General features: G+C 45.6%; 1 protein-coding gene across 4 annotated transcripts in view; it reads right to left on the bottom strand.

Annotated features, from left to right (window-relative positions):
- The window catches only part of MRRF (mitochondrial ribosome recycling factor), a 456,709-nt gene that overhangs the window by 3,018 nt on the left and 428,984 nt on the right, over positions 1-24,707 (bottom strand). For all 4 annotated transcript variants that reach the window (XM_069609655.1, XM_069609656.1, XM_069609658.1 and 1 more), the window contains one exon: positions 13,315-13,474. In XM_069609655.1, coding sequence (XP_069465756.1) covers positions 13,315-13,474 — 160 coding nt within the window. The remainder of the gene's footprint in view (positions 1-13,314; positions 13,475-24,707) is intronic.

Below are 24,707 nucleotides of genomic sequence, written 5' to 3'. Positions count from 1 at the left end.
GGTGTGGTTGTGAAAGAAACAAAACCACAACAACAAAAAACACTGCACTGGGCACCAGGGTTGGCTACAAGATGCACTCGGTGCAGGGCAATGCCAGAGGAGAGAACGTTGTAGGCTTTGCAGTACTGACAGTAACAGTGCACATTGCTCGGAAAACAGCCTACTGTCTTAACAATAGTAGTGGTGAACAGAGTCAGAGAAATTATTAGGGCAAGTGTGGCAGATCGCTGTGTGTAGGAACATGGCCATGCAGAGCGTAACAAGTCTGCCTATATTTATGGCTTCTCCTGGACCTGTAAACATCAAATGGGGGCAGTGGAACAATGGATCTCTCAACTACATCAGGTGGTTTATAGGAATAATCAAATTCTGCCAAAAATGTGTTAAGAATTTTGCTGACAAGGTAGGAGAAATTAGGAAGCTGCTAAAAAAAAGGTGAGTGTTTCATGTGAAATGATAGATCTGAAAAGGCGTTTCAGGAGATAAAGAGATTGACATGGCAAGGGTGCTAAAGCAATTTGATACTGCTAAAGAAAATTGGTGATTTCCGTTGATGCTAGTGATGTGGGTATTAGAGCGGTTTTGATGCAAGTATCAGAGAGGAGACGAGAGAGTAACTGCACATGCTTCGAGAGTTTTACGTGGCAAAGAGAAACAGTATTCAGTATTGGAGAAGGAAGAGTTGGCTTATCATTAGGCTGTTGAGAAATTTTAGAATTTCCTGTGAGCAGAGTTAGTGTTAAGGCCGATCATAAAAGGCTATTTAAAGGCTATTTTTGAGTCAAAGGGCCTGAATAAGGAGTCCGGACATGTTGGTAGTTTGGTTGTCAGAATGCAGAGTCATGAGTTTGTTATCTGAACATCTGTCCAGATTAGGTGGGCAAGAGAAAAAGGAAGGGAGAAGATCACACTATGTCAACACGATTGTCACACCCACCTCACGAAAGGTGCGAGCTTGAGGCTCCAGCTTCCCCACCCAAGCAGCCACGCATTGGAACGCCCTGCCACCTCACCTAAGACGGATTGAATCACACCTAGCCTATTAAAACTAAACTCTTTGTCTGAAAGAATATCCATCATGAGTTGGTTCAACAGTTCCTTGCATTTTGTTCTGTTTAACAAAACGACACATGGCCTAGTAAGATTGTTTGTCATATCCTCCTCCGCCATCCCTCCCCCGTCTTCCCTCCCTTGTCTTGTCGCGCCTAGAAACACTTTTGTACAGGCATGTTATAAGTGTCAGATCATATCATGTTCTTATTAAATGGAAAACCAGTGTCTGAATCAAGAATCGCCAGCCATTTCTTTGGGTCTATCAACTAAAACAAACAAGTTTATCTAGAAATACAGTGTCAGGATGGAGGATTAATCAATTGTGTGCAGGAGTACAATGTAAAAGACCTGAGCCCAATGTTCAGTTTGCTACTTAATAGAGTTCCAGGGTTGCCCTACCGTGGCAGCATTCACAGTCTCTGCAAGCTTTAAAACACCAAGCTTTAAAACACATAAGCATGCTTCTTTCTTGATGGTGGCACTTGGTCTTGGTAGGTCTTTCACTGAAGTCTGGGCTTTAGTTTCCAACAATCTTCAAGGAGAGGAACAAAATTGTATGTTTCTACTTGCTTGCCATGGGATCTCGGATGGAAATTCTTCTAGCGGGAACGGCCCTAGGTTTTCCATACTCTTGCCATGGGGACCTCTGGATGTTACTCTCCTACCGGGGCAAAACTCTTCACTTACCATCTTTCCCTAGAGGAAGCTTTAGGTAGGATCCTCATCCAACCACTACATGGATCATTTTTATGCAGCTTCAGTTATACCCCCATCCAGTCTCGGGTGCTTGAGCACATTCAGGCCCTTCTCCAGCTTCTTAGAGTTGTCAATCCCTGCCAGGATACAGCCATAGCATGATGATACTACTATACTTTTTCTCAATCTCCAATTACACGTGATCTAAGAGTTCCTAGGTCTAGGCTAGGGTCTCAGAAGGCCAATCAATGTACTACTTCTCATTGAGTCCTGGCTTCTGTCAGTTCCAGGGTTCCAGCCCCGGCATCTTTCTCCAAAGGAATTCTTAGAGTTTAAGCTATTTGGCTGAGCCACCTACTGCTCTCTCCTTCTAATGCACTCATCACTAACCCATTCCGAAACAATGTCCTAACTACCGTAACAGCCTACTTCTGCTTCCTTTTGATTACGATATGTGGCACAGGCAAACTATCTAGATGTACTCTGGTCTGTGTGTCAAATATCTCAAAAATTGTAGTTGTCCAGGCCCTTTAATTCTTAGTTTGGGGAATTGGTATTGGCTGCCAATTTTCAAAGTCACCTCGCTCGTGTGTGTTTTCTGTTACGCTCACCTGGTATCCACAGGGACGCCACCCAGCCGGGTTACTCGCTGGTATGCTTCTCAGCTTTGCCCTGATGTGGTCTGCGGGGAAGGTTCTGCCTGAAAATACAGGAGGACTGTGTTCAAGACTGACCGACTGGGGTAAGTATCCTCCCTCCACCCTCGTATGATTTCAGTCCCTCTGGAACCCTCTCCTCACCTTGTGGTAGAATTAGGCGTGCTCTCCGTCCTGCCTTCTTTGCAGGGGCGTGTTGTCTTTCTTGGGCGAGTGCGGTCCAGTTACTTCACTGACGCCAGCCCGTTTTGTTGCTATCCTACATGGCTTTTTTTGTTTAAAATGTCTCTTTTTTCTCCCTTAGGTATGCTTAGCTTCAGTGCGGCGAACTGGCTTGGTTGAACCCCGCTGGTAAATGATGGCGCTTTAAGAGCGCTATGATGCAGTAAGAAAGCGTTATGCGCAGCGCTGCAAAGTTTTGCCTTTGCTAACCTGGGTTTTCCTTCCTTGTAGGTCACAGTGTTCTTCAGCGCGAGTGGAATGTCCGGAGTGGTGCCAGCCGAAAGGCGACCAGCCAGGTAAGCCTTTTGAGCAGTTCGTCATTTGTAAATGTCTCTATTGCTTTCTTTAATGTTGCCTCTATCTTCCTCTTTCAGGTCCTTCTGTCCGGGAGGCATGCAGATTCGAGGAAGCTGTTCTCAGCAGCTGCGAGTGTTTAAAGATGAAGACTGCAGGTAAGATGCTGCTGTTAATGATGTTCCTTTTGTCTCCTTGCAGGTTCTGCTTCTCTGAGGTTCGAGGGAATAGCTGGACACGGTGAGCGTCACGTTGCAAGCTGCAAAGTAACGCGAAGCGTGTTGTCTTGCTCGGGTGTGGTTTAAATATCCTCAAAAAAATAGTCCAAGTAAAGTAGTCCCTAGACTACCACACCCAAAACACTAGACCGCATAGCTTGGTTCTTAGGAGCCAAGCTATTTGGATGCCTCTATGTTGGCTGACAATACAATAAAGTAGTTCCAAAGCACATTGTTTTTCATGGTGTATGAGCCTGACGCCATAGGTGCCAGGACTGGCCCCATGAGGGCTTTTGAAGAGGATGCCAGGCTCTAAAGGCGAGAGTCCTGACTCCACCTGGCCAATGGGTTTGCCAGAGGGGGTTTTGGGCGAGGGTCGTGACATTTTCCTTCTTCCTTTCATTCAGATCATGTGTGCCAGGACTATCACGCTTTCTCTGCAGAGAGCACCTTTGGCTCCGCTCCCATCAAGCTTGGGTCGCGGAGTACACAAGGCAGTGCCAACTCACAGCAACGAGTATGTTGCTTACCTAACTCCTGTTCTCCAACACTGGTATCTCGTGCATTCACATGCTTTGAATATTCCCCGCCGACAGGCTGGGAATACAACATTTTTATTATAGCTTGTATTAGAGTTTTTAAGCTCACTTTGGTAGCCCATCCACGCCCTTTAAGGGGCATTCTGCCTCAGCCAATGGGATGTCGAGTGACTACCTCCACCCACTAGGCCATCTTCAGATTATAACCCCATAGAGATGAGCATTGGTGAGATACAGTATTGCACCCGAAGGGGTGGTAGGTGGGCGCATGCAAATCCATGAAAGATACCAAAGCTGGAGAACAGGAGTTACAGGTAAGAAACATACTCCTTCTGCAGCTTTGGATCTCACAGGTTCACATGCTTTGAATAGATTGCCACAGCAGTTAACATTCTCTAAAAGGAGGTGTAAAGGGAGAAGGCATAACTTATTGAAACAAGCTTTGTAGGACGGCTCTTCGGACCCTCACGCAGTAATGCTTGACGAAGGTGTGCAGGACTGCCCAGGTTGCTGCGCGGCAAATGTCTGCCAGGGGAATCACGATGACCCCACTTGCTCTAGAGGAATGACCATGGATGGGTCCTTGCAACGGTCGATTGGCTTGAGTGTGCACTGCTGAAAACACAGTTGAGACCCATCTGGCAATAACTTGCTTTGAAATAGGTTGACCTTTGTTAGGGGCGCCGAAAGCAACAAATGTGACAAGCATCGGAAATTCTTGGTTCTGTCTATGTAGAACATGGGTTCACAACATACGGCCCGCGGGCCAGGTGCGGCCCGCCATGATGTTTTTTCCGGCCCGCGAGGCACAAAGACTTTCCTCATGGAGGGCGGCCCGTAAGCAGCATCGGCCGCCCTCGATGAGGAAAGTCTTTGTTGTCTTCCGGGCCGGACAAAACACTGGCCATCATTGGCTCAGCACACACGCACCACGTCACTCCTACGAGCCACGTAGTGCGTGTGTGCTGCACCAATGGAGTGCCAGCCCTACGGCTGGCATGGCCAGTAAGGCTTGATGCCGGAAGGCATTTCAGCCTTGCTGACCACGACAGCCGTAGTACGATTCCACTTACCTCACCAGCGTTCCAGCTTACCTGCCTTCCAGCACGTCTCCGGTAAGTGGTCTGTGTGTTTGTGTGTCGGGTCTGTTCTGCTGTATGTTTGTGTTGTGTATGTTGAGATGGGGGGGTGAAGGGGGTGTCAGATGTGTATGAATGTTTCTTTTTGAGTGTTTGTGTTGTGTATGTTGAGATGGGGGGGTGGGGGGCGTGTCGGATGTGTATGAATGTTTGTTTTTGAGTGTTTGTGTTGTGTATGTTGAGATGGGGGGCGTGTCGGATGTGTATGAATGTTTGTTTTTGAATGTTCGTGTTGTGTATGTTGAGATGCATGTATGGGTGCATGTTTGAGAGTGTGTGTGCTGAGTTGGGGGGGTGGGGGGTTCGGGTCTGTATGGGTGCATGTTTGAGAGTGTGCTGAGTTGGGGGGTGGGTGGTTTGTGTCTGTATGGGTGCATGTTTGAGAGTGTGTGTGCTGAGTTGGGGGGTGGGGGGTTCGGGTCTGTATGGGTGCATGTTTGAGAGTGTGCTGATTAGGGGGTGGGGGGTTCGTGTCTGTATGGGTGCATGGTTCAGAGTGTGCTGATTAGGGGGTGGGGGGTTCGTGTCTGTATGGGTGCATGGTTGAGAGTGTGTGTGCTGAGTTGGGGGGTTCGGGTCTGTATGGGTGCATGCTGTTTGGTTGGGGGTGATGGGGCCATGGGGCATAGTGTTTGGTTGGGGGTGAGGGGGCCATGGGGCATAGTGTTTGGTTGGGGGTGAGGGGGCCATGGGGCATAGTGTTTGGTTGGGGTTGAGGGGGCCATGGGGAATAGTGTTTGGCTGGGGTGACGGGGTCATGGGGCATAGTGTTTGGTTGGGGGTGAGGGGGCCATGGGGCATAGTGTTTGGTTGGGGGTGAGGGGGCCATGGGGCATAGTGTTTTGTTGGGGGTGAGGGACAGGGGGCATAGTGTTTGCTTGGGGGTGAGGGGGCCATGGGGCATAGTATTTGGTTGGGGGTGAGGGGCCATGGGGCACAGTGTTTGGTTGGGGGGTGGGAGCCATGGGGCATAGTGTTTGGTTGGGGGTGAGGGGGCCATGGGGCATAGTGTTTGGTTGGGGGTGAGGGGGCCATGGGGCATAGTATTTGGTTGGGGGTGAGGGGCCATGGGGCACAGTGTTTGGTTGGGGGGTGGGAGCCATGGGGCATAGTGTTTGGTTGGGGGTGAGGGGGCCATGGGGAAATAGTGTTTCGTTGGGGGTGAGGGGGCCATGGGGAAATAGTGTTTGGTTGGGGGTGAGGGGGCCATGGGGCATAGTGTTTGCTTGGGGGGTGATGGACAGGGGGCATAGTGTTTGGTTGGGGTTGAGGGGGCCATGGGGAATAGTGTTTGGCTGGGGTGACGGGGTCATGGGGCATAGTGTTTGGTTGGGGGTGAGGGGGCCATGGGGCATAGTGTTTGGTCGAGGTGAGGGGGCCATGGGGCATAGTGTTTTGTTGGGGGTGAGGGACAGGGGGCATAGTGTTTGCTTGGGGGGTGAGGGACAGGGGGCAGTGTTTGGTTGGGGGTGAGGGGGTCATGGGGCATAGTGTTTGGTTGGGGGTCAGGGGGCCATGGGGCATAGTGTTGCACTCCAAGAGTGAACTCAATAATAAAGCTAAAACAGGCACAGTTAGGAGATGTACATCCTTTGCTTTTTTGAGGAAACCTGACTCAACGAAGGCCATACTCCTCTTGGGCAACCCAAACAGCAAACTATAGCAGTCCAAAATAACGGAATGTCCAATCAAGGGTCAATAAAATATATATAATTTAATTAAACAGACGATATACAATAACTAAATCGAAATAAATGATAACAATGGAAAATGTGTAGTACAAAATGTAAGTTTGAAATGCAATAAAAATCGTTACCCTTCAAAAACATATTCTTTCCCATGTGTTTAATACAAATTGGGGGTTGAAAAAGCCTCCTGACATGTCCCACCTACCGCCCGCCCACTTTTACTTTTCGGCCCACTATAGCCCTCATGTAAGGTACTTTCGGCCCTCTGTCAAAATCAGTTGTGCACCCCTGATGTAGAACTTCCGGACTCTTCGAAGGTCTAGTGAGTGCAAAGATTGTTCCGCTGGCGTAGACTGATTTGCGAACAATCCCGCTAGGGTTACTTCGGCTTGCAGGTGGAAATTGGACAACACTTTTTGAACGAACTTAGGATTCGTTTTTAAGATTACTTTTTTCTTCTCAAATCGTAGACATGGAGGTCTAACAGATAGTTCATGTATTTCCGACACACGCTTTAAAGACGTGATTGCTACTAGAAAAGCAGTTTTCCAGGACACAAACTCTAGATCTGTAGTTGCCATAAGTTCGAACTGAGGTCTCATTAGGGGTGATAACACAGTATTTAGGCTCCACAGAGGTTTCTTTGGATGTGGGTAAATGCAGAACAGACCTCTCAGGAAGTGTTTTAGTATGCGGGTCGCGAATATGGGAGTTTTACCTTGCTTGCTGGTGTATCTAGAGACCGCTGCTAAATGTATTTTGATGGATGAGTGTGACAAACCATCTATTGCTATTTTTAGTAAGTATGGGAGGACTTGATGAGGTTCTATATTTAATGGATCCAATTGTTGTTGAGAGCGCCAATTGCAAAAACGATTCCACTTGAACACCTAGAATCTTTTTGTGGACTCCGCTCAGGCTGTCTTTAAAATGTTTTAGCATTCCTCTGTGAGTGGGACTTGTCAGGAGCCAGGCCTTTAAGTTGAGGACTCCTGGGTTGTGATGGAGTAGCCTCTAGTTGCACATGGAGAGCAGGTCAGGATCCTGACCCAGAGAGATTGGAAGGTCCCGGGATAGGTGAAATAGCTCGAAAAACTACAGTTGCCTCACCCATGTTGGTGCTATTAGAATGACTGTACACTTGTATGTTGTAATCATTTGAAGTATCTTGTGTATCACCAGTGTTGGTGAGAATGCGTAGGTGAAGATCTCTTCCAATGAAATTGCGAACACGTCACCCAGAGATTGGTGGCGAGGACACCTACTCACAACTGGGGACATTTCTTGTTCTCCCACATGATGAACAGATCAATGGTCGGTGTGCCCCATTTGTTGAAGATTTGTTTAAGTTGTCCACCAGTTGCCATTCGTGTGACTGGTTGTTGGCTCTGCTCAGTTGGTCTGCTGTTTCGTTTTCTTTTCCCAGAAGATGGAATGCCTGCAATTGCATGTTTTTGATGGTCCAAAGCCATAACCGCTGGGCTTCCCTCAACAGTGTCCTTCACCTTGTGCCCCCTTGTTTTCACACATAATTTATTGTGTTAGTGTTGTCTGTGAACACCCTTACGACTTTGTTCTTGAGCACTTGTTGGAATGAGTGAAGGGCACGTGCTACTGCCTTCAGTTCTAAGATGTAGACATGGAGTTGTGTTTCAGCCGGAGACCAACGGCCCTTTATCGAAAGCTGGTTTGCTTGAGCGCCCCATCCTCTCAGTGAGGCATCCGTGATCAGAGTTTCATGAAATGGAGGATCCCTGAATCGGACTCCCTTGTGATGCGAGATGGTGTGAGCCACCACTGCAAGTTGTCTTCGTTACTGTCAACTTGTCGTTCCATGACCCTGTTAGCTGGGACCATCGATACGCGATTCTTGTAGCGGTCTCATTAACCTGCAATGTTGTATTGCGGGATGCCCAACGATATGTGGCCGAGTAGTTGCATGAATGTTCTGACAGATTCTGGCTTAGATTTCATGATTAGACAGTGCATTGATGCTGCTCTCTCTACTGATGAACGTACCCTGCCCTTGGTGGTGTTGAACTGTGCCGCCAGGAACACTAGCGCGTTCGATGGCTCGAAACAGGATTTGCTTAAATTTATTGGGAAACTGAGGCGTCAGAGGGTGTTGGACACCTGTCGGATTGCCATTTTCGCCCCTGATGCGATGGTGCCTGTACTAACCAATTGTTGATATGGATAAACGTGGTATCCTTTTTTCCTGAACAAAGTGGGTACCAGGGCTAGGCATTTGGTGAATGTTCTTGGGGCTAAGCAAAGACCAAACAGGAGGACTTTGAATTGATAGTGATTTGTTCCCACCACAAATCTTAGAAACTTTCTGTGGCCCTTTTGAATGGGAATGTGAAAATATGCATCTTTGAGATCCAGAGACGCTAGGAAGTGGCTTTCCCGTACTGATTTTATGACATCTGTTAAGGTGACCATCTTAACTTTGTTTCTTGACGTTCCTGTTTAGTCTTATTAAGTACAGAACGGGTCGGCATGATTCGTCCAGTTTTCGGACCACGAAGAACCTGGAGTAGGTGCCCTTGCCCCTTTGATGTTCTGGGACCTTTTAGATTGCATGTTTCATGAGCAGTTCCTCCACTTCGCTTATCAAGATGTTAACGTGTGCCTGATGCTGCAATATTGGAGGCGTCAGAGGGGGGGTTTCCCTGGAATTCTATTATTTGTCCTTTTTGTATGATGTCCCGCACCCATCTGTTGTCAACTGTAGCCATTGTTGCAGGTGGTACTGCAAGTTGCCCCCCACTTGCTGTAGTTCGAAAGTGGGTGTCCGTGGTCGATGGAGGTCTGGCTTGTTTTTGCTGCTTGCCCCTGGTGGCAGATGTCGTTTGCCGCCTTCTTGTACAGGTACGCTCCACGATACCTCTGTGTTGTGACTTTCCAGCCTGGTCCCAGTTTCCTGAATGCATGGGGTGTGAATGCAAGGTATGATGTCATGAATGGAATGCTAGGAGAGTGACTGGAAAGTTTGAGCGTGGAGGTGATTCCACCCATGGCAGTTGGAAGATGTAGCCTGGGTGGTGGGAGCCAGTGGGCTCCCCTCTGTACTTCCCCATCTCCTTGATATACCGGATGTGACCGGATTAACCCTGCAACCTGATTAAAGAGTCCTGAAGAATACCTGCAGCCTACCTGGGTATCCTTTTGAAAAACTCACACATGAATTTAACACCCTGGTAGTAGGTTTGTGAACAGGAGGCTCCCAGTTGGTATACTTTACCACCTCTATTAGCTGCTGTGGAGCGACCAGAGAGTCCCCGGAAGGAGAGAAAAGTGCATCTGACAGCCAGGGTGGTAAGCAACCTCGCTGTATCTGTGCCTGTTTTTATCGCTTTAAGGTGTTGTCTATTTTGGGGCCAAAAAGTTGGCCTCCCTCGAAGGGCATGTCTAGCATCTTGGATTGAACGTCCGCTTTGAAATCTGTGAATTTTAACCATGTCTGTCTCCATAGTATGACACCATTGCTGATCCGTTTGAAACTTGTTTCTGTTATGTCAACTGCAATGTTGATGGCATGATTGGAAGCATCTTCCCCTTCGCGCAGGATGTCCAGGGCTGGTTTGCGTTGATCTTCTGGCAAGTACTCTAATAGCAGGGCCATCCGGTCCCACATCTTGCGGCCGTATCTCGAGATTATTGCCAGTGAATTTGCTGCTTTAACTGTTGTGGCTCCTGTGGCCAAAACATTCTTAACAAATGCGTCTTGTTTCCTGCTGTCGTCAGGTGGCACTGTGCATTTCTGACCTTGAGCGTTTGATTTTCTGCATGCCTCCACTGACACTACTGAGTCGGGGATTGGTGGAGACGTCCGGTATTTTGGGGACACCTCCGGTGCCGTAAATCTCTTGTCCAAGCTGCCTTTTATGCTGGCCTGGCTCTAAGAAGGGTTTTTTCATGAGTAACAGTCCTTCCTCCCATACATGGTCTACATTGGGAGTCGACATTACCGCCTTTCTGCGCTTGTGCTTTAAGTCAAAAAGGAAACAATCCTTTTTCTGCTCAGAGGGTATTAGGCCAAATTCCTCACATGCCTTTTGAACTGTATTGTGAAACGTGGTTTGTCGTCGGGCGGGCAGTGGCAAAATGGTTCTTCCGAGTCTTGGTTTAGACCCATGTCCAGGGCCTCCCAGTTATTTGGCTGCCGTGATTTGGAGGAAGTAGTATCAGTGTCTCTATTACATCCCTCAACGTCCGTGGTAAAGGATTGGAGCTCTCCCTCTTCCTGACTGTATGGGGAGTGTTGCGGCCTTGGGCAACCACCTGGTGCTGCGACAGGGCTGCTGGTTCTACTTAGTCTGGTGTGCCTCATAGGTTTGATAGGAGGCTCTCTTTGTGGTGAGATTGTACGCATGGCCGGCGGTTCCCTTTGTGGCAAGACTGTACATCTGGTAGGTGTATTGCTTTTATGATCACCCCCTTGCTCTCCGAGTTATTTTGCTATGCCTGTAGGGCTCCCCTGAGGGTCCCAGTGCCTCATTGGGTTCCTGTGGCTGGACTTGGCCATTTGGTAGCCTAGTATCTAGTTGTTGAAGCAGAGATTGGAGAGTAGATAGGACCTGTAACAATAACCGAGACTGCGGGTTAAACAGGGGTTCTATTGGTTGCAAGGCGCAACCGGCGCCAGCAATGTAGGATCCAGTGACTTTCCCGAAATTGGTCTTATGGTGCTTCCCGTGGTGAATACCAAGTCTTCTTCCGAGAGCTGAGGTGGGTAGCCCGGTTCAAAATTCGAATCTATATGGTGTTCCAGTATCTGGTCTGATAAAATCAACAAGATTGGGGATAGGGCTGGACCATTGGATGCTATTGGCTGGTCAGAAGCCCCTTTGGGTGAGTGAGTAGGTGATGGTTTCCACATTTCCTGATATTATGGCCTGGTCTTCCATGGTGTTGGGTGACTAAGGGACTAAGAGGCAGTTTGATAACAATCAGGCCCTGTTGACTGGTGGAGAGTCATCTATAGGCTCTTGTTCCGTTTTATCGGGCATATGTTTGTCCCCAGATTTATGTGTGTTTTGATTTTTCCAATATTCCTTAATTTTTCCTGATTTTGGAGATTGTGTGCCGAGGACGCTCTACCCTGCTTTTTTGGACTCCCACCCCTGTCAACAATGCTGATAACATTGGCATTGGCGAATTTCCATGTACCGTCAATGTTGTATGGCTTTCCATGGACGGTTTCGATGACCAAGTCTTTGTGGGTATGGTTGCCGTCGACGGGCATGTAGACTGCGTTGGATGGCTTGGTCGTCAAGGGTTTTATTGTACCTTGTTTGCCCGTCGACAACTATGCATTGATGACCAGTGACGACGATGGTGTCGTGGACTACCATGATGCTGATGTCCATTACTTTCGGGCTACGGCGGAGGCTGTTGCGCTCATGGACAGAGCAGTTGATGCGGGTTCCGACGCGGTTTTCACCCTCAGAGGATCCATCTTCGGCAGGGGGCGAACAGGTGATTTCCGTTTTTCCTTCGTTTGTTCCTTTGAAAGAAGAAGAGGAAGACATTCTCTCCTCCGACGATGCCCTCTTATAAGTTTTGAGGCTGTATAATCTGTCCTTTACCACACCTCTAGAGGGCTCCGCCTCTGAAGTAGGGTATCTTCGCTCATTAAGCCAAAGGGCCAGTCTCCTGTTTCTATCAGAGTTTTTGTGCTAATGGTGGCACACATTTCACAATCTTCCTGTATGTGATTTGGCTAGAGACAATATATACATTCAGAATACCTGTATCCCTTATACATATTCTTGATTCTACATTACTGGCATGCCTTGAAAAGAGCTTTCCATTTTTTCTTCCATAATCTGAAAAGAAAAAACCACTTCTCTGTATAGATATTGTGGTTTTATAAAGTTCCAAAGGGTTTTATGAAATATTTCTGGTTTCTGCCCTTTTTTCTCCAGGAGAGAAAGGCTTGAGGACTCCTCAGCACGATGTCCGGTTAGAATCTGAAGATAGCCTCCTGGGTGGGGCTAATACCTGAACATCCCATAGGTTGAGGCAGAATGCATCCTAAAGGACATGGGTGGCTAATAAAGAGTGTAAAAACTATTATAAGCTATAAAAAAATGTTACTGAGGATTCCCAGCCTGTTGGCGGGGAATATTCAAAGCAAGTGAATCCATGAAAGATCCAATGCTGGAGAACTACTTTGACCCCCAATTCTTTCCTATGCTGGGATATTAGGCACCTCTGTCCCAAGCGATCATTTCTCTCCAGATGTTCTACTGTCAAAAGCTTCTCTCTTACTGTAGGGGATCAGGAAACATTGCCTACTTTACACCCCAAGGGGTCACATTACATTTAGGCAGCTTGCCTTGGCTCCTAGAGTCCTCCAGTCTCCTTCAAACATGGCTGTCACAAGGCACAGAAGTTAAATAATCTTTCTTCGAACGTCACATATTGTGTATCACATCCAGTCATTTCTTTCAGAACAAAAAGTATTAAAAACGTTTAAAGGCCAGATACATTTTTTCGGTTGTATGCTTATTCACAAGTTTAACCACCAATCACCAATGGGACAGCTATGCAATGCAGGGGATAGGAAAGATGTGGGCCTAAAGACAGGGGCAACCCTCCAAAGAGGCACACATGAAGGTCTAAAGTTCTAGGGAGAGGGCAGCATTTATTTTGTACCAGTGAGTCAACTATGCATTGTGGATTACAGATTATATTCAATTCTTAAGTATAAGCAAAAGAAAAATAATCAAGAGCTACCTAACAAAAACAGATAAGCAGCATTAATCATAATCATATTTACTCTGAGATTAGATAAATACCTGTTTCTCTAAAAGCTTAATTGTGTCTTCTGAAACACTGTTCTTGGATTTCTTAATTTCAATCACAGCGTTTGTCCGAACTCTCCTGAGGGAATCCTTAGCCTTGTTGGTTAATTGCTTTGCAAGTTTTGCCAGGTTTTCTCTGTGGTCTCTTGTGACTCTTAATAAGAAAACAAATACTGTTAGAGATCATGAAATGCATGTGCTAAATAGTAAGTAAACAGAAAATTATGCTATCCTATCTAACCATTGCAAATTGGTCAATGTTTGATATTTTGGTTGGTGGTATTAGCATTTATGCCATGTCTATGTTTAATCTGACATGACACTGCAAGATCTGTGTGCTCCTGAAACAGATCATGGAAAAGGTTTGAAAATTTTAATATTTTAAAAACATTTAAAAAACTGACATGATTCGAGACATAAGCAATAAGTAGCTCTTCAGCCATAGGCTACTCAAATGTAGGACAGGTTTTTTGCTGTAGCTTCTACAGTTAGCCTGGAAGAATCTGTTCAGCAGATCCCATTTACTAGTGTTTCCTTGATCATTTCCAGTGTTGAAGGGCAAATACAGAGAGGCACACACAATATGCACAGAATAATAGATGTGTAACTATCAAACACAGAGCTATATTCCACTCCAGGGTTCAGAGCGACAACTGATAAGAAATTAGAGCCAAGATAGAGTTTTTATGCCGCTCAGAACCCTGCAGTGACATGCACCCATAGATGCAAGTTACCCATCTAAACATTTATGTTGTGTATGCCCCCAACCCCGGAGCCTCTTGTCGAACCCCTGTTTTGTCCATAAGGACCAGCATTGCAGGGAGTGTAGAGTGGAGACATGAGGCACTATATACTCATAACATTAATAAACAAATTACCAAGGGCCCTATCATGAGTTTGTCGGTGTAGGAAAAAATGCCAGTAAAGTAGTGATAGTTCCAATACTTCCAATTACTCGCACTGCCAAATTCTGACTTTGGGGATAAAATAGAGGAATTACCTCCAACATTTGCTTATGGTTTTTTCTCCACTTTGCCTCCAAAGAATGGAAGAAATGCTGCGGGGGGAATGACCACCAGCCATAAATCCACCAAATCCCCAATGAACACTAGGAATATGGATCAAACTTGGCACTCTGCCACTCATAATGAGGTGGATTTACGTTGATGGTGAGTGGTGAAAACTGTAAACAAGGTTGGCAGTATTTCTCTAGGAAATACCGCCAAACTTGTAATGATGCCCCAGGTACCCTTACCTTCACTTCATGGAACCCTAAAAAGAAAAAAAATGCTGCATCCCTGCACTGCGACATCATAGCAGTTGATTATGACTTTCTTAAACCTTTGCTTTGTCCTCACAGCAGGACAACACAACAGCTGCTAATGGATCCTATGGAAGTCATAAAATGTTATCTTTATTAGTCCTCAGGGATCTACCAGTATCATCAAAGTTGAAGGCACAGTTTTTCATGTGAACTCACTGCATTGCACACACACTCACCCAAGACTACTTTAAACATTCTTTCGTGCTTCCCCCACCTGCCACTGTTGACAATGATGCATCCCTCAGTGATTCCCCCCCCACACAACCAGATTGATCCCACCAATAGTAATCACACTCTGCAGGCCATGCTCAACAGAGTATAGAATTGTTAATCTCAGCAACCATGCTCAATATATGACAGCACTGACCATGTTTTTCATTTTCTATTTAATACAAGAATCTTTTTGTAGCAAGGTCAGCGCTACCATCTAGGTGACATTTTCAGAATCCCCTAGTAGGGAACATTATTTGCAGGGGGTGGGAGGCGGCAGAAAACCGATTACATAGATTTTACTAAAATCCCAAAAATCCAAAACGCCTGGTTATATCTTCTAAAGCCGTAGGCATGCATTTAGCCACTCACATCTGTGCTTCCGAGGAGATTAAGCATGGCTGCAGCGATGATCATGTCTATACTCTTGTTAAGTGGGTCCAGTAGAGAGTGGTTACTACTGTGGCAATAAACCCCGAGACAGCGGGCCAATACTGCCCCAGGTAATGCGCCCAGGGCCTGTAGTAACGAAGCCCCGGGGGCATTACCGTGGGCAGTATTGGCCCGCTGTCGAGGGGTTTATAGCCATTAGTACCCTGGCTCGTTAGACCGGGTACTAATAGCATTTTTTTCTGTTCCAAAACGCTGCCGGGAAAGGGAAAGTCAATAAAATGGCTGCCGGGAAAGGGAAAATGTAGTCCATTTTCTCTTTCCATGGCGACCATCAGGAGCAGACGCGCTGGGAACAGAAGTACATTTTTAAAAAAGAAGGTAAGTGGGGTTGGGCGGGGAGGAGGGGATAGTTTGCAGGGGAGGAGGGTGGAGGAAACCACCCCCCCCCAAAACAAAAAACGTACCCGAGATGAAGGCAGCCTCCAGCCATGGGGAGGCTTGGAGCGGGGATTGCCCCCTTTCGAGCCTCCTCATTGGCTAAGGGGCCGCCACGTCCCCCGCCGGGAACAAAAGGCACGCACGTGCGTGGAAGGGATTCCCGGCCTGGTAATTCCCTGGTGAGGGCCAATCAGAATGCTTGTTGCATTCTGGTTGACCATCGCCAGGTAATAATGTTGGGGCAATGTCTGAAATTGTCTAATATATGACAGAGCTGACCTTGCTTTTAATTTTCTTACAAAAATTCCTGTGTAGCAAGGGCAGCGCTACCATTGAGCCGATGAAATGTTGGTACATAAAAATGATTCAAACTGAAAAAGGGCATAGGATGTGTTCCACTTAATCATTTATTGTATGGACCATGTATTTTAAAACAGTAGGCATTCAAAGTGATTTATTGAATTGCCAAAGCTACAGGACTGAAAAACATCTGTTAGCTACTTGTCAGAAGATCCGAATACACTTCTAGATCAAATGGCACTTCGTAGTCTAAGGATCCTTCATCAAATGCCAGTCTGTTCAAATGGAAGAAGGAAAATGACTTCTATTCCCGTAATGCAGTTTTCCAAAATGTAATTGTAAAATGTGGTTAAAGAACAGCGGAGTTGCATCGTATATGGGACACCTTCTTCCTATCAAATTTAATATTCAGCTCTTTTTCATGGTTCCAGAATCTTTTATATAGCTACCCATTAGGCTGGGTCCGTGAAATGAATGGACAGGAGGGTAAGTCAGAATTAACAAGCACATACAAACCCTCACTATCCAAGTGCACCTCTAATTGCTATATATGTGCAAAAAGGATTCTTGCATCTCATAGAAAATACCACCTTGCAGAATAGTTGACCTTTGATAAAACATTTATAGAAATTAAATCAAAGAGGGGAATCGCCCTAAACAACACATGGATCAACACCCAGGTGTTAAGTCAATGAACATTTTAACCTAACATGTAAATACTGCATATGTTTATATCGACACATTTACAAAAAATACATCTTTAGTAGCAATTTAAATATAAATGTGCTACCCCTTCATGGTGTGGGATTTTCATCAGGGGCAGTTGAAATTGGAGGGTGATCATATTTCTGAACTAATAAGAGAACTGAGCTGAATTGTGTCTTATTCTTATTACTAAGGCAATATCCCTCGAGGTGGCAGGCAGACCCTGCAGGTGACGGCCCGCCGCCAAGCGCAGCCAGGGTCCCTTAACAAGGGCGGCGGTGCTGTTACCAATAGGTTTGTACCACCGCCGAAGGGCATATTGCCATTAGTACCCGTGTAATTTTCTACACGGGTGCTAAAGTATTTAATGATTTTTTTAAAAAAGAAGCTTACCTTTCCTGCAGCCCCAACTGGGCCACTGAAAGCCACAGTGTTTTCATTGTTGATGACCACAACGCCATCAACATGAAAACGGACTGTGGAACAACAAACCACGCAAGAAAGGTACGCCCCCAGCCCCCAAAAACAAAACAAGAAAAGACACCATTAGCACCCGTTTAGGAAACTACACGGGTGCTAAGCTGAGTGGGAATGGGGAGCGGGGAAGGGAAGCGCCCGACACTTAATGAAAATGGTCGGAATGCTGGCTTACCTCTGTGAATATAGCCTGCGTTCCGAACATTTGCATTGCCTCCGGGCGCCTCCCAGGGTGTCAATGTAATTTAATCAGTTGGAAGGATCTCAAGCAGAGGGAAACGAGGCAAACCGTTCCATATTTCTGCCTATAGGGTCAAAACAAACTCACAATTTATGTATATGTCACGAATTGGAAAAGAACATTTCAAGTAGTCCTACTACAATTTCCATTATCCAAAACAGACATGACTCATGAATTGGCCAAACTGGAAAATAATAACACAAATTATAACTCATTGGCAGTCAAAAAGCAAAACATGTTCTTGAAATATATAAATTAATGCAGGAGATCAGAAAAAAAAATCCTAAATTGAAACTTTAACAGTATTGTTAGCAAGCAAAAGCGACTCATGGCTGGAAAAAAAAAAACAAAAAAAAAAAAAACTAAGTGCCGGGGTAGTTATCTTGGGGTATAGTTTTCATTTAGACTCAAAATATAACTGAGGGCCTCATTACCGCCACTTTTACCGCAACCCCAAATTACAATTTTGGTTGATTTCCTGCTGGCTGAATTACAGTGTAGTAAATATGACCATTTTCAGAGGTAACGTGGCAGATTCAGCTGCAGCTTTTTGCTGGAGTTAAATCCTCCACTTTACCTGCAAACATCGTTGGATTTACCATGCGGTAATTCCGCTGGCGGTACACCCACCAAAAATCCCTATGGACTCCAAAAATGGGGTTCCATGTCTTTAAATTGCGGCAAAAATGGCTGAGGTTACAAAATATTACGGCAAAAATGCTGTGGTTTTGCCGCCACAATCATGTAAAAGATGCCGGGGACACCCCTGCAACCCCCGGACCCATTATACCATTTAAGGGGAGCGGGGGACACCCCCGCCCCCCTTTAATGGCATAATGGGTACACCTTTACCGGGTCAAACGACAGCATTTTTGCAGCAATTTTTTTTTACTGGTGACATTTTTGCCGCAATTTTATTACCTGATTACAAAAATGGGGCGTTACCATCACTTGTAATCCTGTGCTAACCCCCAGGGACCAAAAGGCGGAAACAGTAATTGAATTTGGTTGCAATACTGAAGAATTACCACCAAAATACTGCCAAATTCATAATGAGGCCCCAAGTCTTCAAAACAAGACATTGTTCCTAGATGGTCTTTCTTCAACCCTTGGGTCCATGGCAAAGTAATGCGGGTGAGGATGGTCCAAATTGATGTCACCATCTGTGTATCCATGCACCAGAAAATGTTCAACCATTGCTGCATTGGTATTCTTGGTGTTTGTTGATTACTGCACGTCCAAATTGTTGCAATTTGTATTGTGCATTTTGCCACATATATATGTGGGGGGTGGGTTTAGGGATCTAATTAATGTGTAGCGGGTATGGAGGGTATGCGGGGGCCTCCCAGACATATATATGTTATATATTTACCGTTATTGCTTCTACTGTTCCATGTTTAATGTGTATTTTATTGTTCATTGTAAAGCAACTTGGATTAAGGAGCTATATAAAACAATACATACAAATATATGCAGCGAAATGTAGCTGTCAAAAGAAAAAATCCCATCAATTTTCCAATGACCAAGTTGATTTGATGTAATCAACCCAAACCGTATTCTTGGTGTGTATGCAGCTACGATGTTCAGTGCCTCTTGTTCTTGTACTCATCATAGACATACCAATATACATTTATTGCATGGGCATGCAATAAGATCAACAATTCTAGTGGTATTGCAATTGGTAAATGTTTTTTGGTTCCAGGCTTTATTTAATCCTAAATCAACAGTTGAACTGGTTGTTGTGTATCGACACATCAGGCAGGAACCACATGGATGCTGTACAGTGATGGGTTGAAGACCCCCAGTAATTCAAGAGTGCTTTTGGACTCTTTTTGATAGTGGTGTCAGAATGTACCAGGATATCTTTCAAAAACACTGTTCCTCTTAAATGCAAACAGAGGTGCATCAAGTTTCGTAGGACCATTTTCTAAGAAGTACCAATGTTTGAGAACGATTGAGAAGATTTCAATTTGTAAGACAGGTTGGAGTTATTTGTTAACACAAACCAGGCGGTCAATGACCCGTTTATTTTTGTGTTGTTCCAAGAGTAAAGCGATTGTTATTACTGGTGCAGTGTTGAGATTGACGAATACCATTCTTGGAACCCTTTCTGAGAAAATGTGAACGCCAGAAGGCTAGCTTATCTTTCAAAGTCATCTCTGTTGGTATGGTTATGGCCAAGGTGTCAAAACTGCCTGTATATAGTTGATTGGTAGGTAGTGAGTGTGGATGGAAACTATCATATCCAAGAGTTGCTGGCAGTGAGTTCGGTGTATGGTTTCATGTGTACATCCTAGTCACAGAAAATAGTTCAATCCAATAATTCGATTTCACTGGAGTTAAAGGAGAGTTCCGGGACTTTTTTTTTATTGTCCCTACGGTTCGGCCATGTGTTTTTAAGCATAACTCGGTAGATCGTGGAAAACTTTCCTATGGACCTTACCCGACTTTTCGTCCATTAACGCACTCGAAATCAGCCGCCATTTTATGATAATCCTATCACTTGCCGCATCGCCCTGGCTCACCTGCTTTTGCGGCACTAAATCAAATCCCCCGCCCCCGAGGCTGACATCAGCAGACGCGTACCGCCCATTTCCCAACGCCAAAGCACGTTTCGTGTCAACAATCGCTGCGCCTCAGCTAATGAAGTGTCGCCATGGAAACGGCAGGACGCCTCTTTCCTCAATAAGTATAAACACACCGTTTCACAACACACAGCAGCAGATTTTCGATTCCATTACTCTCGCTGTGTTACTTTGAGTATTCTGTGACTCGTTTCTGTGCTCTGGTCAGCTACCTTCGTTGATTGTAGCCCGTGTGAACAGATACCAGTACCACCGCTATAAATTATTTTACTTTCTTTACCACACAATGGCTACAATAATGCCGTATATGTACGAGCCCGAGTACACCGAGGAAGAACTACTGGAAAGGCAAGCACGCGAAAACGATGGGGATTCGGACGGCAGTTGGGAGGACCAGTCAACGGATGAAGAGCCTGGACCATGTCGCATGGACGGCGTCTCCACCTGGTGCACGTGCAATCGTTGCGAGCTAATGCCAACTGAGGAGGAGAACTGCTGCTGCCGTGAAAATTCCGGGTGCTTGGCCTACATTTCGGAAGGCGAGCCAAGTCCGCAATGCATCACCGAGCTGCCAGAGTTCAGGGAAGCCTGCCTCTCACGGACAGTGTTGAGGATGATGATGGTGCTTATGCACGAACTTTGCGGCACTGTTCGTCCGCGTAATCCGAGTAACGAGTAAGTATACTCTGGTTGTGATGTCAGTGATGCCACTACTATTTCATGGTCGTCTCCCACATATAAAACTACATCTACATATCATTCGAATGCATGTAAATTGGTTCCATGTTGTGCATTTTCTAGATAGAATTTTTTTCAAAGCAGAATGACATTTTTGTACCTGAATCGACAGTGATAAGAAAGTTGTCATTTTAATACAGTTTGCATCTTTCATTTTCACAGGTGGTACAGGCTGGTGGCCTATCGTTGCTTCACTTGGTGGCTTCACGGGAGGCTCGGACACCGCGTTCGGAGAGTAATACCTGCCTGTGCGGTACTTGCCATTAGACAACATTTCCCCAGCGACAGTGGACAATACCGCGGCTTTTCCCGGGATGTGCTGCAACCGCAACTTTACAATGTGTAATGTTTATTATTTATGTTCAATTGAAATTAAGATCTAAAATAAAACCCAACATATATTTTAACAATGGTTGTTTTGATTTTTTAAATGAATCTAGTGTGTCTCCATTGAATAGTCTTCCTGTGCCTTGTCTTGTCACACCACATGTCTCCGGCCAGCATCCTCCCTCACGCTGGCCGCCCACCTTCAATCCACATAACCGTTGAACCCATATGCAGCAGACATACATATGTTATTTTGCGGGTTGGCATCAAGCCTCCCGGCCTTGCCTCCTCCCCCAAAAATACTTACCACACCACTTTGTTCAGGGTCTCCAGGGTGAACTGCACCCATATATTCTCCTGGGAGGCTGAGGTATTTATAAACTCACCCCCCTGCCTTCCATGTACTAGATCCTGCAGCCTGCCTCTTACATGCAGTTAGATGGCCTCTCCTTGGTGAGGCCCTACGGCAAACGAGTCTTGTCTGCACGACCACCGCCCGCACCGGGGTACTTGCGCTGGCAAGTGGAGCTGTCAGGGAGCGATAAAGGCCAAGAGGTGCCAAAGACCATGTACACTTCAAAGTGGTCTATAGAGCATGGGTTGTTGTTCCCATGTCTACCGCCAGACCCCGTGTCTCCTGCCAAGCATCTCCCCTCACGCTGGACGGCCCCCTGCAATCCACATAAGTGTGTCTCCATTCACGAGTCTTCCTGTGTCTTGTCTGCACGACCACCGCCCCAATCCACCCCCCGCCCTATCAAAGGCAGTTCGCACCGGGGTACTTGCGCTGGCAAGTGGAGCTGTCAGGGAGCGATAAAGGCCAAGAGGTGCCAAAGACCATGTACACTTCAAAGTGGTCTATAGAGCATGGGTTGTTGTTCCCATGTCTACCGCCAGACCCCGTGTCTCCTGCCAAGCATCTCCCCACACGTCATTCATTCACAAACACACCCCTGTTTCGAATTCTTTATAACCCACTTCATATTTCTAATGAGAACTTCTTTGCGCTTTGCTAGTCAACCCGTGAAGGTGCTGGTTGTCTGCTCTTCGTCTCTGTGAACTTCCGTGACCACTTTGAGCAAACTCATCAGTTTGCAACCTGTGAACTGCTCCCTGTTCTACGACAAGAAACTACTCTGATCCCTGCATCTAACTGTTTGCTCGTCAAGGTAAGGCCATGTACCATACTCATTTTGCGTCCAATTTCTTTTCGTTCAAGACAGTACATGCAAGGAACTAGTCACATGTTCTGAGTTTAGTCAAATTATTTTTGTATTTTTTTAAAGTTATTCAAATACTTATCCGCATGTGAATACCGTGTATAGTTCCAAAAACCAAAACATACCTTGCATTGAACCTTTTATGTATTTAATTTTTTAACACATTGGTATTCATAGAGAATTGTTGATCTTTACTTTTCAGAACTTTCCACAATGCCTGCCTGTTCCATTGGCGGTTGTCCTTCGAAGACCCATAATAAATCTGAAGGTACTATAATGCATGTTTTCCCTAAGACAATAGATCAGATAAGAGAATGGGTCCGATATTGCGGATATCCACCCTCTGAGCTTGAAAGTAGAGTCCTAGAAGTCTTTGCGGACAAGAGGGGTGATCGATACCGCATCTGCAGCAGGCACTTTACCTCTGACATGTACTCCACATCATTGCTAATAAAGAAGAACACACCGCGAGCGAGGCGAAAATTGCTCTCAACCGCTATTTCCACTCTATTCGTCCACATCCCTCCACTGGTGAGTCAAGTTTACGTATTTATCTCTCGGCCTTGCGGTAGTGTGTAGCATTAGCTAACAATAATTTCCCCATTTATGTATCCACTCAATATGAAGGCGGAAGATTCTCCATCCGTGTCGTTATTGCAGTCATCAGCCACTTCAAGCGCCTATCGGGTAATATTACTTGGCTATTCTGCCACTGACTTGTTTTAGGCATGTAAATCAATAGTTTTAATTTATCGTGTAATTATTTTACCTAATGGTACACCCTTGTACTCGTCCTCTAGTCTTTGTTTTCAGTTATAATTATTGTTATCCAAAATAATTCAAGTACTGTCTTTCAGGGAGATGCTGAGGAGTCCAACGTATTGACGACTACCGTTGATGTCACTCAGATGCTCGAGGTACGTTTCAGGACAGTTCCATCGATGGAGATCATCAGATCTTGCATTCTTGTAGCGTGATTGTTACACACAATGTTTCTTTCGTTTTTAGCCATTGATATGTCCTTCTGTCGTCGCCCTCCTATGTGTCTTCTTTTTTCAATATTGTGTTCATTACTAATGAAAGTCCTATGTTTCAGGGAGTCGATGGAGCATTAGTCCAAGAAGAAGGGGGAGCGTGCAGTTACGGGTCGGCGCAACAGCTTGCAGAAGTGTGCACCGCAGTTACATCGTCCCTTGATGTTCTTATGCATTTCGAGGTATGGATACTGACAGCTCGATCAAGCGAGATCATATGACGTGATTACATCCGCTATACTTCCTTCTTTATTAACGCAAGTACTATGTTTCAGGGAGATGACAGAGCTTCTTCTACAAGAACATCACCCCTAGTAGTTGATGCAGATTTCTGGGTGGTGACACTTCCAACGATCGAGCAAATCGAATCATATTTAGATATCCATTATTTATTTTAGACAACTGATCATTTGTGCAGGTCTATTTAGATGAGCCGTTCACGCCTGCACAAACTTTCTGTTCTTTTTATCAAAATAGAAAACCATACTAATGCAATTACTGTGTTTCAGGGAGTCACTGAAGCATCATCTTCAATAATATCATCAATGGAAGTCTATGAGGAGCCCGAGGTATGGATCTTGACAGTTCCATCTAACTAGATCAACAATGCGTGAATAATTGTCGTTTGAATGTTCTACACAAAGCGTTCATTCGTGTTTTGCTATTGAGATGTACGTGGGTATTGGTCCCCAAGTACATTTTGCGTTTTCGATATTATTATACATACTAATGAAAGTTCTATGTTTCAGGGAGTCCATGGAGCGTCAGTGCGTGATGGATGTGCTTATCAGGAAAACATAGTCGTTGCAGCGCAAGAGGAAGTGGAGACATGCACACACGAGTCGGAGCAACAGCGTCCTGATGTTGAAGTTCGAGGCAAGAAAGTTTCAAAGAAAAGAAAGCAAAAGAAGGTTAGTGTCCTGGTCACTATATTATGTTGTTTTTCACTGTTAATAGTTCAATACTGTAAGTTGTGTTTAAACTGAACACCCCTTTTCCAATCTGTCCTCTAGTTGCGAGTGGGTGTACGAACTAGATCTACACAGACAGTGAAGCGAACGAGAGATGTTGCTTGTCAAACCTTTTGGCAGGGACTTGAGACTGGAGAAGCATCGTGCCAATGGGAAGAATATGAAGTGATTGACAACGGAGCTATACCACCACCAGCCATTGATAGTGAATGTCCTCCTGGTAGTTCGGATGCAGTCGGAGATCAATTCACAGAATCCACACCCGCAAAAACTAAGACGGCGAGAAAGTTGAAGAAATTGTTTTATTCACCCATCGCCGGAGAAGGAACAGATGTTGCAATGGAAGAGAATGAAGTAGACGACAATGAAACACCATCAATATCACTGAACATAGCGGAAGACGATATCAGAGATTCTACCTTTC

Source organism: Ambystoma mexicanum, chromosome 8 (genome assembly GCF_040938575.1).
Source record: "Ambystoma mexicanum isolate Mex_15411 chromosome 8, UKY_AmexF1_1, whole genome shotgun sequence".
In the NCBI taxonomy this organism is placed as follows: Eukaryota; Metazoa; Chordata; class Amphibia; order Caudata; family Ambystomatidae; genus Ambystoma; species Ambystoma mexicanum.
The sequence above is the reverse complement of the archived record's forward strand: the minus strand, read 5'-3'. Positions and strand labels throughout refer to the sequence as shown.